We start from the raw sequence: 15,064 nt of genomic DNA, 5'->3' as shown, positions 1-15,064 counted from the left end.
TGGATTTGTCCTACCCACAGTGTGAGAAAATATGGAAAAGAGAACTTTGGCATAGAATGTGATAACAAAAGCAAAACATGAGTCAAGATAATTACTGGGGAAGGAGAGGGGGGGGGGTTGATATCTATCTAATAACGATCCATATTATACTCTATATATTTGTTTCAATCAATCCTATCAAATATAAATCTTGAGAACAGTTGCAGTATCATTCCGGTATCGACTCTCTTTGGGGTGGGGGTATCGACATTCGTATCAATGTCGCCAAAACGCCAGCTCGTCGTAAGAGAAACTGCAGAAGCGGAAGGAAAAGCGGAACAATCTTGCATGCGACCAGTGAAGAAGACGCTATCGCAGCTGTGGATGCTGATGCCAATTCTTTTTCAAGCTTCCTGGATGTATTTTTGCTGCAAAAGTGACGATCATTATTTGTATAAGTGTTTTATCTGTGCAAACGGTAAGCTTATGTTACTTGATTTTCCCCCACCCTTTTTCCAAACAAATGTGGTCGAAAAGTTTGTCGCAATTCTGGTCGAATTAGCGTATGGAAGGACTTGCAACTTTGGAACCCTGTAGACAAAGTCCTTTTTCGCTATAGAATGAGAGACGACGTGTGATTGTCAAGCGGTTTTTATTTATTTTCCAATCACTGTCGAATCGGAAAAACATGATTTGTCGCCTGAGATTTATCCAGTTGAACTTGTTTGGTGGTTGTTTGGGACAGCGGCGCAATCTCCCATTGTACGAATGAATATGAACGTGCATCAACGTGCTCCAACGAACAAGGAATACGTATTGTGCATTTAACATTACAAAGCTTGCGAGTCGTCCTGTAAAGGTGATGATAGTGTGTTCGTAACAGAAGCCCACTTAATACGTGTGTTTGCCGCGAGTTGCACATGCTGTTCTTTCCTTTTTTTTCTTTGTCTCCTTTTCTCGCCTTTTTCCCTTCTCTTTCATATATTCTTTGCATTCTGTATTTGATATTTATCTTTCTCGTCAATTTCTCTCGTCAATTTCTCTCGTCATTATCTTTGGATGAAAGTTTTGGGACGGGACTCGATAAGCAAGACTGCTTCCACCCGTTCCGTTTTCGGCAAGTACGAAACGAACTTTAAGCTTTGTAAAGAAAGTGTGACTTTGTCTGTGTACAAGCTGAAATAAACAAAAAAATTAAAAAAATAAAATCCATAGGATCTCAGTGAACCCTCGTTTTTCGCGGAGGTTACGTTAAAAAAAAGAACCCGTGATAGGCGAAATCCGTGAAGTAGTAACCTAGGCGAAATCCGTGAAGTAGTAACCTTTATTTGTTTTACAATTATTATACAATAAATTGCTCCTCTGCTTTTGCGTGCCAGCCAGGCTGGCGCGCCCTCGCGCTGGGCCATCAGTCATCTGCACAAGACTTTTATCATTTTATTTTTATACTCTGTATTGTACTTTTAAATATGTTTATTGTATTTTAAAAACTGTGTTAAACATTTTTAAGTGTAAAGGTGTCAAGGCTCTGCTCCGCTCTTGCTGTGCTGAGCGGCTGACACGTCCCTGCATTCGCACAAGACATTTCAAATTTTATTTTTCAATACTTTATTGTATTTTTAAACATTTAAACATTTTAAACTGTAAACGTGTCACGGCTCCGCTCTGCTATTGCTGACGCGCCCCCGCAGCCCAGCACAAGGGCATCCGCACATTGCTCAGAGGCACGCTCTGTGCTAGTCCTCATTGCCGGCCGCTGTCCTAAATCCTGGATGGCAGTACTTTTTTTCCTACGTGCGCGGCAGCGGCAGTCAGCCGTGCACCTGGCGCTTTTCCTCAGTGAGTGCACGCCCCGCGCTATCAGTGCTCATTGCCGTTGTCACGACCTTTTCTGCACGCCGCTGCATTTTTCCTTCATGCATGGCTGTGTCACTTCTCAGCTCTCATCCTGCTGTTTGGCTCATGTGCCTTGTCAAGTGTCATGGTGGCTAGATGGTACAGCTCAGGGGTGGCCAACCAGTCAGAGCCTAAGAGCCACATTTTTCACTGTGTTACTGCAAAGAGCCACATCATACACATGAGCACACATGAACATCACCTCATCCTTTCCTCTTGCATGCACGCACACGCACACACGATTGACGATTTCCATCACAGGCTTCATGACGTTGTTTAAATTCAACGATTTAGACACGAGTTGCTCCCTGTGGATGATGCAGTGAGAATTCCAAAACTCTGAAAATCTTTGGTTAGCTTTGCACAGCCCCATAAGTCTGTTCACAGATCCGATCATGGCTGGCGCTCCATCCGTGGCTATTGTAGTTAGCTTCTGTATGGGCAGATTTGTTTTCGCAAATGCAGCCATCATCATTTCTTTCACACCAGCTTACGGCGTTCGCCTTTCCCTCGACGGCTGACCTATCTTTTTGAACAAATTTGGAATTTGGAACAAGGCGATCTGATCACTCGACCTATTCCACTCAATAGCCATTTTGTCCTTTGTCCCCTTCTCCCGGTTAGAGCTTCATGCAAAACGCTACCGCTTTTGTCCGTACGGGGCCGCTTTTATTAATGAAAACTGAATTCTGTCTAGTTCAGTTCTAAGATGGCCTGGTGCTCTAACTTGAGGTTTTTGGACAAGTCTGTCTACACCGGCTTAGGAAACGTTCCTTTCCCTTAGTGCCTCGTTACAGTGAATAGGGACCAAGTAAAGTTTGAAAGCTGGTGAGGACTGACCCTACAAGTCCTGCAGTAAGCCTGGTTTGACATGTGGCGCCCAATGTGGGGTGTAAAGTTGTATAAAGCAGTGGTCTCCAACCCACGGGCTGCGGACAGGTACGGGTCCGTGGATCATTTGGTTACAGGCGGCACAAGAAAGCATAAATAACTTGCATTATTTCTGTTTTATTTACCTGAGTCTGGACAATCTCTTATTTTGAGAAAATTGACCGCATTCTCTCCTACATATCATGACATAAACATAACATAACAGTACTCAGGTTATGTTGTTGGAGTGAAGCTAGGAGAACGCTGTGAGTAAAGTTTCACAGATGTTTGCATACAGAATTCTACTATGGAACTAAGTATTGAAGGGTGTTGCGACTGTAATGTGCGTTCTTTCTATTCCTTGTTATACAAGCATGTTTAGTAACGTTTTTTTTGCGACGCCTGTGTTTCCTTCGGCACCACATCATTGTTTTTATGTTTAATTCTATTTTGTTGTATTTACCGCCACACCTTAAAAGCCGGTGTCAGCACCACATCCACTCGGTGTGTGTTCAGATTGGCTCGGTAACGCTTTTGAAGACGTCACGTTATATGATTGGCTGAAAAGACGATACGGTGATGTTTAAGATTGTAGTTGGTCTATTTTGCGGAGATAGAATTGTAATTCAAACATGAAAGATATTTGCCAAGAAACTTCTAAAAACAACGTGCAGTCAGTGATTATCTGATTCATTGATTTAGATTTGTTTTTTTCTGAAATTGCTTTCAGAAGTTTTCTTCGCAAAAATGGTGACGTCGTCAAACACCGGTCCGTTAAAATATTGTCTGACAAAAATCTCGTCCGTGGTGCTAAAAATGTGGGGGATTGCTGGTGTAAAGCACTCCTGGTGCTTGTGAAGATGAAAGACAGATCCTGTCTCTTCTAATGTTTGTGTGAAACGCAAGGCTGATTGAATTATTTTGTCATAAATCGGCCTAATTCAAAATTTATGTGGCAATGAGGAGACGGTAAAATCAACCCTACAATTTACATATTCTCAACATCTTTATATTGTGAATTCTTGTTTTTCTCCTGGATTCACCCCTAGGATAATCACAGGAAAATGTATCTGACATGGCAAAGTGGACCATACCAAGGACCTCTCTCACTGTCACAATGCCAAGCCCAACTTGCCCGTCACGCAGTAAATCCTGGAGTAAACCCACAACAGAATGTCTTTTCTTCTCATGGCGGCGGTCCATCTAACCGGCACACTGACGGCTCTCGTCAAACAGCTTGTGGGTCGCAGTTCGCCTACCAGGAGCCAACTGTCAATCCGCAGAACCCACCTTCTAATGTGCAAGGTAGACAGCCTTCCCATCTAAATGGACATCAAATTGCTGTCAATCATTCTCATTCATCAGTTCAGTATGGGCCCAACCAAACGTCACCAGTGCATTATCAAGATGGGACGAGACACCTTTTCTGGCATTACAATCCAATATCAACCAGACAGGGGAGTAACAACATTGCACCTGCTCTTGAAAATACCATGAGTAATGAGAGATTAAATCAAGTTTTCAACCAAGTCTTCACCCAATCTCAATTCGTCACTTGTACGAAAACCCCACCTCAAGTCAGACACAACGTTTCAAGGACTGCACATAACATTCCAGTTGCTTCAGTCAACAGAACCCAAAATGCACCATATCTTTCTGCCCAGAATAGAAATGTTGTTTCCAGCAGTCCCAACCAATCCATTGTAAGTGCCCCATCTACCTGTCGGAATTTGCAAGTTTCCGGTTTGAATCGGCCGACAGAGCAATTTTCATCCACTGTCGTGGCTGGTAGTAAAACAGTGTTCTTCCCAGTAGCAGAGACGCAGCATAGTGTAATTGTGACAGCTATCCAAGGATCCACTTGTCAACAAACTACAACACAACAAAATGAAGGGAAGGTTACAACAGACACAACGGCATGGTCTTTTAAAAAAAATCCACTACTGGTGCAGTTGCTACAGGGCGCAGGATCAGAGAGTGATAGTGCACAGTCATCACCAACTAATAGACTGAATGACAATTCCATTCCTTCTAAAGTCATCGCTGTGGTGCAGCCATTGTCTGCAATCAACTGTTCCTTAACACACAATGTTAATTTACCCACAGTAGACACACAGAAGAAGACTACTAAAGTGGTGCAGCCATTGTCTGCAATCAACTGTTCCTTAACACACAATGTTAATTTACCCACAGTAGACACACAGAAGAAGACTACTAAAGTGGTGCAGCCATTGTCTGCAATCAACTGTTCCTTAACACACAATGTTAATTTACCCACAGTAGACACACAGAAGAAGACTACTAAAGAGGATGGTCGGGGTCCCACGGAAAGTGAAACTCAGCCACAGTTCAACAAATGTCAGAGTAGGGATACATCAGCTCCCAGGCACATTGATGACACACTAAGTAAAGGGCAGAGGATCCATCCTACAGCTACCAAACAAGCAAATAACATGCTACGTAACGACCATTCTGTCGGAGCATGTGCTTCACAGCCGGTAACACTTGGAATTCAAGAAAAAGACTCCGGGGCAAATAACAAGGAGATGTCACTCGATCCGAAGGCTTGTCCCGATGAACTGTCCTCTCTCCCAACAATTCAGTGGACTCGGGAAGAATTAATTTCTATTAGTGGAGGATTTGAGGTGGAATGTGCACATAAAGAGGATTTACGAAAAGATTTATTAATCCTGTTTTGGGGTGCGAACATCAACCATTTTTCTTGTTCTGTGAAGGGTTTCCCTTCCGTGCTGCGTTGTGTTGTTCCATTTTGTGCCAAATATGTAAGAGACGACACTGTTGTGGTGACACAGGTGGCCCCCTCGTCTGTTGATCAACTGAAAAACTACCATGCTTTGGAAGATGGCGAGGTTTACACGGAACAGCCCTACACGTCATCATGGTTGAATCTAAACGAACAGCTGGATGATATTGACAAAGAGTTTGGCCCCAATGTTTACAGACATTTCAACCAGCCGGATCCAGTTAAAAGAGTCGCCAGCATTTCATCACAAAATGTTAGTAACGTTCCCAGACCTGACAGTGACATAGACGACAAAGAATGTAATGACCCTCTCCACTTTGAAATCCAGGTTTTGTCACCCAAAAAAGCAAAAGCTATCTATGAGCAAGGCCATGTTGGAATGTCACAAAACACAGAAATTATGAGTGAACCAGAAGTAGTTGCAATTGATATCGCTGTGGTAGATGAGCCACTTGAAGATCATGTTACCAGCAGATCAGAAATCGCTGATCCCTTGAAACATTTCTGCTGTGTTGCAAAGTGGAAAGAAACCATTTTGGGTTCCAAAACACCTTTGAATGAGAAGTGCCAGTGTAAGGAAGAACTGTGCGATTTCACTAAGAAACGAAAAGAAATTAACTGTCCACAGTTTACAATAGAACCCGATCTGCAAGAGACACCGGAAGGAGACATGGCATCTAAAAGTCAGGAGAAAATGTCCTTCAGCCTTCCGACAATAAGTTGGCTGGAAATATGCAATGACATCAGCGAGACTTTTGAATTAAATGACGACGAGGAAACAAATGAGCAGCATGAGCCACCGCCAAAAGGAAGCCAGGCCGCAATCATAAGTGACCGCAAAGGATGTCTCTCTATTTGTGACCTACTCAACCGCATTGATGAGAATGAAGAGGATTTTAACAAAACTCAGCCCGAACCTGCAGAAAGTTGCCCTTCAACTGAAAGCCACACCAGTGACACTGCGGACAGTGAAGAGGATTCTTACAAAGCCTGGCTCAAACCTGCAGAAAGTTGCCTGTCAAGGGAAAGCCACACCAGTGACGATGATTCCTCGACGGAAAATCCAATTCTGTCCCCTATGTCACCCAATGACCATGTTGAACAAGCTCCAACAGCATCTTCACGTGTGACAAAGTCACCTTTGGAAACTGAACAACAGATACAATACTGTGTAAAGTCTGGAAGTCAGAACGATATCAGTATAACTGGGACACATGAAACCGATGAAAGAAAACGGAAGAGACTTGGCAACCCCAACACTATTTTTCCATACCTGAAGAAGCTGATGAGCAAAAACGTGGAATCACATGGAGTCGATGTTTCAAAAAATAACATTGATGAGTCCGATGATAAACCTTTAGTGTCAATTAAGAAAATTGTCAAACTGGTGCTCTTTGGATCTGTACAACAAGAAAAGCATGCATCAAATAATCATGACAGCGGACTACTAAAACCACCAGAAGTTATTTTTGCAACGGTTGACTCCAAGAAAAAACTCAATAGAGGTGGCCCTAAGTCATTTGGTTCCGCTTCACGAAACACCTTATCTCAAAGTCAAATCAAGCTGGGAAGCCATATGACACTAAGTACAACTAAAGAAAAGAAAAAATGCACAGATGACAAGGATCTTGCTGCCCAACAAAGTCAATCTGTTAAACGGGACAAAAGAAAGAATGAAAGTGGACATCAGGCTGATGTGACCATCCAGGAGAATGTCTTGAAGTTCAACGTTTTGCCCACTACCTTCAGCTTTGAGGATGAATCATCAGGCGCAAAAGCGACCACAGAGGATTCTTCAGGTAGGCCACTGTAATAGTTTCTCAACCTTTGAATGATATCCTAACACACCATTTAATCTTAAAGGAATCTCATCGCACAGCACACGTTGGAAGAAAAAATATATATATAAATAGTGAAATAATGATCTCGTCTCATTATAGTCACAAATTGCTTGCACAGTGTGAAATCTCGACCCGTTTGATTGCGGAAAATCTCGACTTCTCTTTTTGAATGGGAACATAGGAAGATTTATTATACCTTCCAACATCTAATGGGGAAACATTTCATTTTGCAGCTCGTCACAATTTCTACAAATAAGACATATTTGCTTTAAAAGGGTGCGTTGTGGTTGGAAGGAGTCATTGACCTCTCTATTCTGACAAATTTTCATTTCTTCCAGATAAACCTTCATCTGAATATACAGCGGAAAACCCCCATAAAAAGAGCAGATGTAAGTGAATTAAAAGCATTCTTTTCTACAGTGTTTTATTTATTTGTTATTCATTTGGTGTGTTTCAATATGCAGTGGGTGCATGGAGTCCTTTGCCCGTAAAGAACGTGCATGGTGCAGATTCCAGTAGCTCTGGTGTCTTTGCAGAGTATCAGAAGAAATACGTGGAGAGGTCCAAGTCATCTATCTGTTCATTAGTAGATTGAAGTCCTTTCAAACAATTCTGTTCAGGCTTTGCGTCATCATGAGAGTCTCACTCACTAGACTACACTGTGCAAGACTGATTGGTCATAAGCATTTTGCACACTTGACCTTGAGGCATGCTTCCCAATTTATATCTGTGAATGTGTATACAGGAATTTTTTTTCACGTCTATTTTGCCATGTTAATACTTTGTTTGCATGATGTTGACAGTATTTTACTCAAAATGTGATGCAGTTGGTAGCGCAAAGCTTTGTTTTACTTGAAGTTTGTGGAAATGAGCACTGCATTGATACTTTTGAAACAAGAGGTATTAGTTCCATATTTTTCAACTTGTTTGATTCATTGAATGTTTTTTCCCCCCAAAACATTATGTAAAAGTTCGGTTTATATTTTTATATTCCCAGAACCTTGGTGTAATTTATTTGTGGGGAATGCTTTGGTATGCAATAGAAACAACCAATATGTGGTGGTTGTTTTTTTTAACCAATGTTTTTTTTTGTATGCATACACACACTGTTACAATTTTTTATACAAATTATATTGTTCTCAGATTTTCCTAAATCATTGTAAATGAGCCATAATTTTCAAGTCATCCGCAATGACAGTGCAAGTTGAATGTTATTGAATAAACCTCCCAATGACAATTGTTTTTCTAGAAAAAACAACAACCCTGAATCTTCTGTTATGAATTATGCACAATACAGTTTCAAAACATTTGATTGTCTTTAAGAACAGAAATACTTTTCTTATTAAGTTAGAAGCATAAGCAGGTCAAATTTACCAAAATGAAAGCTATTCCAATCAAAAACACCCTTCTAGGTGGTTACATTTTGACAAATGTTGTGATGAATGTATGCCTTCGTTGATCATGTAACCTGAGATGAACCATTTAGCCATGTGTGTTGGAGCGATGGCATGAGGGTGTGCTGGGTTGTTCCCAGGCAAATTGGCTCTAATGCAATTCCAAATTTCACCGTAAGATGGTGCCAAATCTTGAGACCTGATGGGACCTAGTAGAAGTTAGTACCCCTAAGTTAACTCTGCCCTTACTTAAATTTAATCAAGTTAGTAACTAGAGTAATCTCTACTGAAGTTGCGAATTTCACCAAGAGATAGTGCCAAATCTTGACATGACATAATAAATAAACCCTTAGTTAAATTGGTAGAAGTTAGTAACTAGAGAAACACGATCTGTTATGAATTATCCATACTTCTCGAGTTTAGCCGTGCCTTTTATTGAGAAAGAAACAATTGGGCAAGTGTACATGATCGAGTAGGTTCCCAGACAGGAGGTACATTCCATAGTTATATCTCATTACCACAGAACAAAGGGGATACTCTTATGGACGGGGCAGTATGGACGTCTCATGACCATTAGCTTAACAAAGACGTAGTCTTAGTGGCCCTGGGAATACATCGCTGTGCCGTACTCATGACTTCAACTTAAAATAAGACCTTTGTCTGCTTCAGCCATCCCATGACAATCTCATGATCTGAACATGTCTAGCTAAGTGTGGGGCTTATTGTATAGCGCGGCTAATGACTCCAGTCATTAGCCAGCCATATGCCCCCAAGTCATATTCACGAGGCCAGATGGTCACACATACTGCGGAGAATCTTGCACACAAAAGTAGTTACATAGAATCCAATGATAAAAAGTATATTATTTCCAACAGGTATATTATTTTGCTTTGCTATAATATAATCTGTAACAGTTTAAGCAATACAATCACATATGTTAACGTAGGGGTAAGTTAACTATTGCTAGACAAAATGTATGTTTTATTGTCATGATGTTTAATCAGAGGGGTTATTAGTAACAACGTGAGTCGTCACCTTATCGTGGTGGAGGGGTTTGCGTGCCCCTATGATCCTAGGAGCCATGTTGTCGGGGGCTTCATGCCCCTGGTAGGGTCACCCATGGCAAACGGGTCCTAGGTGAGGGGCCATACAAAGCACGGCTCACAGAAGCCCCTTATGATGAGTGAAATAAATGGACTTAGTTTTCCCTCGCCCAGACGCGGGTCACCGGGGCCCCCCTCTGGAGCCAGGCCTGGAGGCGAGGCTCGAAGGCGAGCGTCTGGTGGCCGGGCCTTCGCCCATGGGGCCCGGCCGGGCACAGCCCGAAAAGGAAACGTGGGTCCCCCTTTCCATGGGCTCACCACCTGTGGGAGGGGCCAAAGGGGTCGGGTGCAGTGTGAGCTGGGCGGCGGCCAAAGGCAGGGACGTTGGCGGTCTGATCCCTGGCTGCAGAAGCTGGCTCTTGGGACATGGAATGTCACCTCTCTGGCTGGAAAGGTTGTGGGGCTGTCATGGCTGACACGCCTCTACAACATTGCGTGGACATCGGGGACAGTGCCTCTAGATTGGCAGACTGGGGTGGTGGTTCCCCTCTTTAAGAAGAGGGACCGGAGGGTGTGTTCCAATTACAGGGGAATCACACTCCTCAGCCTCCCCGGTAATGTCTATTCAGGGGTGCTGGAGAGGAGGGTCCGTCGGGAGGTCGAACCTCAGATTCAGGAGGAGCAGTGTGGCTTTCGTCCTGGCCGTGGAACAGTGGACCAGCTCTACACCCTCGGCAGGATCCTCGAGGGTGCATGGGAGTTCGCCCAACCAGTCCACATGTGTTTTGTGGACACGGAGAAGGCGTTCGACCGTGTCCCTCGGGAGGTTCTGTGGAGGGTGCTTTGGGAGTACGGGGTGCCGAGCCAACTGATAAGGGCGGTTCGGTCCCTGTATCACCAATGCTAGAGTCTGGTCCGCATTTCCGGCAGTAAGTCGGATTCGTTCCCAGTGAGGGTTGGACTCCGCCAAGACTGCCCTTTGTCACCGATTCTGTTCATAATTTTTATGGACACAATTTCTAGGCGCAGCCGAGGCGTTGAGGGGGTCCGGTTTGGGGACCTCAGCGCCGCGTCTCTGCTTTTTGCAGATGACGTGGTGCTGTTGGCCTCTTCAGGCCGTGATCTCCAGCTCTCGCTGGAACGGTTCGCAGCCGAGTGTGAAGCGGTCGGGGTGAGGGTCAGCACCTCCAAATCCGAGGCCATGGTCCTCGATCGGAAAAGGGTGGAATGCCCTCTCCGGATCGGGGATGAGATCCTGCCCCAAGTGGAGGAGTTCAAGTATCTTGGCGTCCCGTTCACGAGTGAGGGGAGGATGGAGCGCGGGATCGACAGGCGGATCGGTGCAGCGTCGGCAGTAATGCGGACCCTGTACCGGTCCGTTGTGGTGAAGAGAGAGCTGAGCCAAAAGGCAAAGCTCTCAATTTACCGGTCGATTTACGCTCCTACCCTCACCTATGGTCACGAGCTATGGGTCGTGACCGAAAGAACGAGATCCGGATACAAGCGGCCAAAATGAGTTTTCTCCGCAGGATGTCCGGGCTCTCCCTTAGAGATAGGGTGAGACGTTCGGTCATACGGGAGAGACTCGGAGTAGAGTCGCTACTCCTCCACGTTGAGAGGAGCCAGATGAGGTGGCTCGGGCATCTTATCAGTATGCCTCCTGGACGCCTCCCTGGGGAGGTGTTCCGGGCATATCCCACCGGTAGGAGACCCCGGGGACGACCCAGGACACGCTGGAGAGACTATGTCTCTCAGCTGGCCTGGGAACGCCTTGGGATCCCCCGGGATGAGCTGGATGAAGTGGCTGGGGAGAGGGAAGTCTGGAAGTCCCTCCTAAAGCTGGTGCCCCCGCGACCCGACCCCGGTTAAGCGGAAGAAGATGGATGGATGGATGTATTCAATATTGATGTTTTTTCCATACAAGAGTGTATTAATGTGATAAGGACAAAAAGACGACAACAAGGGGTAATTGTAAAACTATTGGTGGATGGCTGTGATTGCTCGCTAAACTGAACAACAGGATGCAGCTGCAACCAGCTGGAATCACACTTCTGGGAAATAGAAGTCGGAAACAGGAGGCAGCTGCACCCACACACCTGAGTTGCTACTGAAAAACAGGAAGCATGGTGTGAACAACAGGATGCAGCTTCAACCACTTCTGGGAAATAGAAGCAAGCACTTACGTTAAACAGTCATGTGAAGAACAGGATGTGACCTACGTACATAGAGAGGCCTATGAAAGGGTCATTCCGACCCAAAGAAGGGCTTCTTCCCTACGTGCTGCCCGTGAGTGAGGACGCTTTAGACAAAGAACGAGATTTTTCACTCTTTGAGATTTTCGTGTTAGACCAAAATCCATTAGATGAAGTTTGAGTTTCTTTCAATTGGACTTTGTTGAATTTAATAGGTGAGGGGAAAGCGCTTCTGTGGCAGGACGGGAAGAGTCTTAACCCTTTGAACGGAGAGTCGGGTCACTTCCTCTACATGCGCCCAGATAGCGAGTACGTCTTGACTGAAAGGCAGGATTTTTCCTCATTTTTGATTTTTGTGCAAGGATGGATTTTGTTCTTTCTATCGGTCTTAGTCAGAAGGTAGGTGAAGGGAAGCAACTGTGGTTTAACGAGAGGAAGCCAAGCATTCAACTTTACCTTTACCGCCGCCTAAGACGATCATGATCACTCATCCCACCTAAAAAGGATTTTTACCCAAACTTCTTTCCTTCTTTCCCCTTCCTATGCTTTTAAAGATCAAAGTAGCTGTGAGATTTCAGAATACATTTCATTTAGTGAAAAACAGTGAGTGGAATGACAAGTGTGAGAATGACAATTTTAATATAGGAGCCTTTATTTAAAATGAGCTTCACAATTCTTGCATCCATTGAATTTGACCGTTTTTGGAGTTTTAGCTGGATTTGCTTTGCAGGACAACAGAAAAGCCTCCCAGAGCTGCTGTTTGGATGTGAACTGCCTCCAATAGGCAGTTATCAATAGGGTCGAGTTCAGGGGGGCCGCAGAGTACCATAAAATAACACACTGTGCTGCTCATCCTGAATCTAAACTAAATTAATTTCTCTGTTTGTACTTGTTTACAGGTAAGATATTTACAAGCTATGTCTTTTAATACAACTTTATGTTCATGTCAGTTCCTAATCAATAGCACCAAACACTGCTGCAGGTAAGACCATAGTTTTCTTCTCGAACAGTCTTGGGCAGCTCAAACTCAGCCAACTTCTGCAGGTGTTTTTGAAAGCCATACTCCACAAACTGGGATCTGCCAGGATCTCCAATTAGAACTTTGCTGTTGTCAGTTTTGACACAGTTTTCCAACCAAGTGTGAAGGTTGCAGCAGAGGGCCTCGTCATAGAACATATCCCCAAGGAGGATCAGGTCAAAGCTGCCAGGATCTGAACCAATCAGGTTATCTGTCACACAAACCGGGGCCTCCAGACCGTTGAGCTCAAAGTTCATGCAGGTTGCAAGTGTGGCGACTGTGATAGAAACACAAAATGACTTTAATATGCACAAGCTGATTTGATCTGAAATCTATAGCCCAACCCTAATAGAACATGCACAATGTTTCAGCAATATTTGTTTTTTACATTACAGTAATGAACAATTGAAAACACTAGAAGTTGACTTGATGTAGTTTTTGCATGGAATGAAAATACAGGAGTCAGTGCACGTCTTCACACATGCCAGCAGCTATCACAATATGTGATGCAGACTTCCTCCTGATTAAACATGCTTTGGTAATCAATCAATTGATGCATCATTCCACATTTACTTGACTTACTTTATACACAGAATAATTGTGACTGAAAAGGAATGTTACTGACAGTGCTCACCCGAGTCAATGTCATTAGCAACCACTCGATTGGCACCACACAGTTTTGCAGCGATGATCGAAGCACCACAGCCACTTCCTAGATCCAAGACGGATTTTCCCAAACATACTCCAGGATTGTCCAGGAGGTACCTGCAGTTAGGAAGTTTCGGAAATGTGTGTACAGCAATAGTATTTGCAAAAGAAAAAATAACATACAAAACGTATTAATTAAAATACTTGCCTTGCAAGTGCTTGACCTCCTGGCCAGTATATGGCCCAGTACGGGTCATCAAAAGGCCAAAGTTCTGGTCTTTCAAACCAAAACCTACAGTTTGGGGTGAAAAGTCTGAGTTTGATCTCGGGTGTCAGGTTTTGATCTTCAACAATCTCCGTGTTCTCTGAAATGAACCTCTTAATAGATGCATCACCCATACATTTGGTAGAGAAATACCTGGGTCTCACTGTACATTTAATAGATTTTAAATAAGACAACCTGAGCACGCTTAAAAATTTTAACATTACGCCTCACTATCTCAAGGCTAATCATAACTGCTCCAGGTCGTTTAAAAGGCGACGACTAAATTACACAGATAAAAATGTGACATTTGAACCTCTTGAGACACCACTGCAAGTGAACAGTACTTGACAATGTGTGTTCTGCCGTCGTGTGGAAACGGGGTAAAAACTTCAGTTCCGTTTTTACTGTTAGTAGACTACAAAATCGAAGTGTCGAATTAAACTAGTAGTCTGTATGTACGATTACTTAATGAAAGTGAGTCTTTGACACTCTTTGAAAATATTCAAAATTACTGTCCAGTAAAATATAATCCCTGGTCATACATAATATGAACAAATGATAATGGTTCCTCTAAATACCAGCAGAGGGCAGTATAAGTCAACTTCATCACCAGTTATTATAAACGCATTAGGGGCCTGGCAGAATTGTGTATACTTTAAAGATGTCATTCAAACTCACACACGCACGCAGGCAAACTGTGGTGAGTTATTAGCAGTTTATCCAAATAAAAAAAATCTTTCATGGTTTCCATGACAGGCATTTCGGGGGTTCACACTTCAGTCAATTCACTTTTATTTTGTTGTGATTCAATTGATCTTTTGAAAAAGGTTCTGCAGTATTTCATTATGCTGTGATGAAAATGGACAAATGCTCCTGTATTATGCATGACTGAAGATGAATGTCACACTACTATTATTTAGCAATCAGTATGCTATTGTTCATTGAAACCTCTACTTGTGAATTTAATTTGTTACTCTTGTTCATTGCAGCTTTTGTTGATGAAAAGTAGTGTATTGAATATATAGTATTTGACTGAGATATATAGAGGTATAGATATATTGTGAAGACATAAATGACATTCACCCACTTCTGATGATGAAAAAGGTTATTCTTTGTATTTATTATTTGCGTGAATTACACAATGTTTTCTAGAC

The 15,064-nt window shown here is 43.3% G+C and overlaps 2 protein-coding genes across 2 annotated transcripts; one reads left to right on the top strand and one right to left on the bottom strand.

Moving 5' to 3' along the window:
• The first annotated feature begins 75 nt into the window (after positions 1–75).
• On the top strand, positions 76–8,611 carry si:ch211-106e7.2 (uncharacterized). The gene is made up of 4 exons (XM_049724327.2): positions 76–457; positions 3,795–7,308; positions 7,689–7,739; positions 7,815–8,611. The coding sequence occupies exons 2-4, from the start codon at positions 3,810–3,812 to the stop codon at positions 7,943–7,945; spliced, it is 3,681 nt and encodes a 1,226-aa protein (XP_049580284.1). The 5' UTR covers positions 76–457; positions 3,795–3,809; the 3' UTR covers positions 7,946–8,611.
• A 4,002-nt stretch (positions 8,612–12,613) lies between these two features.
• etfbkmt (electron transfer flavoprotein subunit beta lysine methyltransferase) lies at positions 12,614–14,299 on the bottom strand. Its single transcript, XM_049724347.2, has 3 exons — positions 13,854–14,299; positions 13,632–13,762; positions 12,614–13,274 (listed from the first exon to the last, which is right to left on the bottom strand). The coding sequence occupies exons 1-3, from the start codon at positions 14,129–14,131 to the stop codon at positions 12,937–12,939; spliced, it is 747 nt and encodes a 248-aa protein (XP_049580304.1). The 5' UTR covers positions 14,132–14,299; the 3' UTR covers positions 12,614–12,936.
• Positions 14,300–15,064: the final 765 nt, after the last annotated feature.

This window comes from Syngnathus scovelli, chromosome 6 (assembly GCF_024217435.2).
Source record: "Syngnathus scovelli strain Florida chromosome 6, RoL_Ssco_1.2, whole genome shotgun sequence".
NCBI lineage: Eukaryota > Metazoa > Chordata > Actinopteri > Syngnathiformes > Syngnathidae > Syngnathus > Syngnathus scovelli.
This window is presented reverse-complemented; position numbering and strand designations above follow the sequence as displayed.

Excerpts from the sequence above, each read along its gene's own strand:
- si:ch211-106e7.2 (XM_049724327.2), top strand. The coding sequence starts at position 3,810 with ATGTATCTGACATGGCAAAGTGGACCATACCAAGGACCTCTCTCACTG. Across the intron at positions 7,309-7,688 it reads GACCACAGAGGATTCTTCAG|ATAAACCTTCATCTGAATAT; the intron begins GTAGGCCACTGT and ends CATTTCTTCCAG. Across the intron at positions 7,740-7,814 it reads CCCCCATAAAAAGAGCAGAT|TGGGTGCATGGAGTCCTTTG; the intron begins GTAAGTGAATTA and ends TTCAATATGCAG.
- etfbkmt (XM_049724347.2), bottom strand. The coding sequence starts at position 14,131 with ATGTTAAAATTTTTAAGCGTGCTCAGGTTGTCTTATTTAAAATCTATT. Across the intron at positions 13,763-13,853 it reads GGAGGTCAAGCACTTGCAAG|GTACCTCCTGGACAATCCTG; the intron begins GCAAGTATTTTA and ends TCCTAACTGCAG. Across the intron at positions 13,275-13,631 it reads TGCTAATGACATTGACTCGG|TCGCCACACTTGCAACCTGC; the intron begins GTGAGCACTGTC and ends TTTCTATCACAG.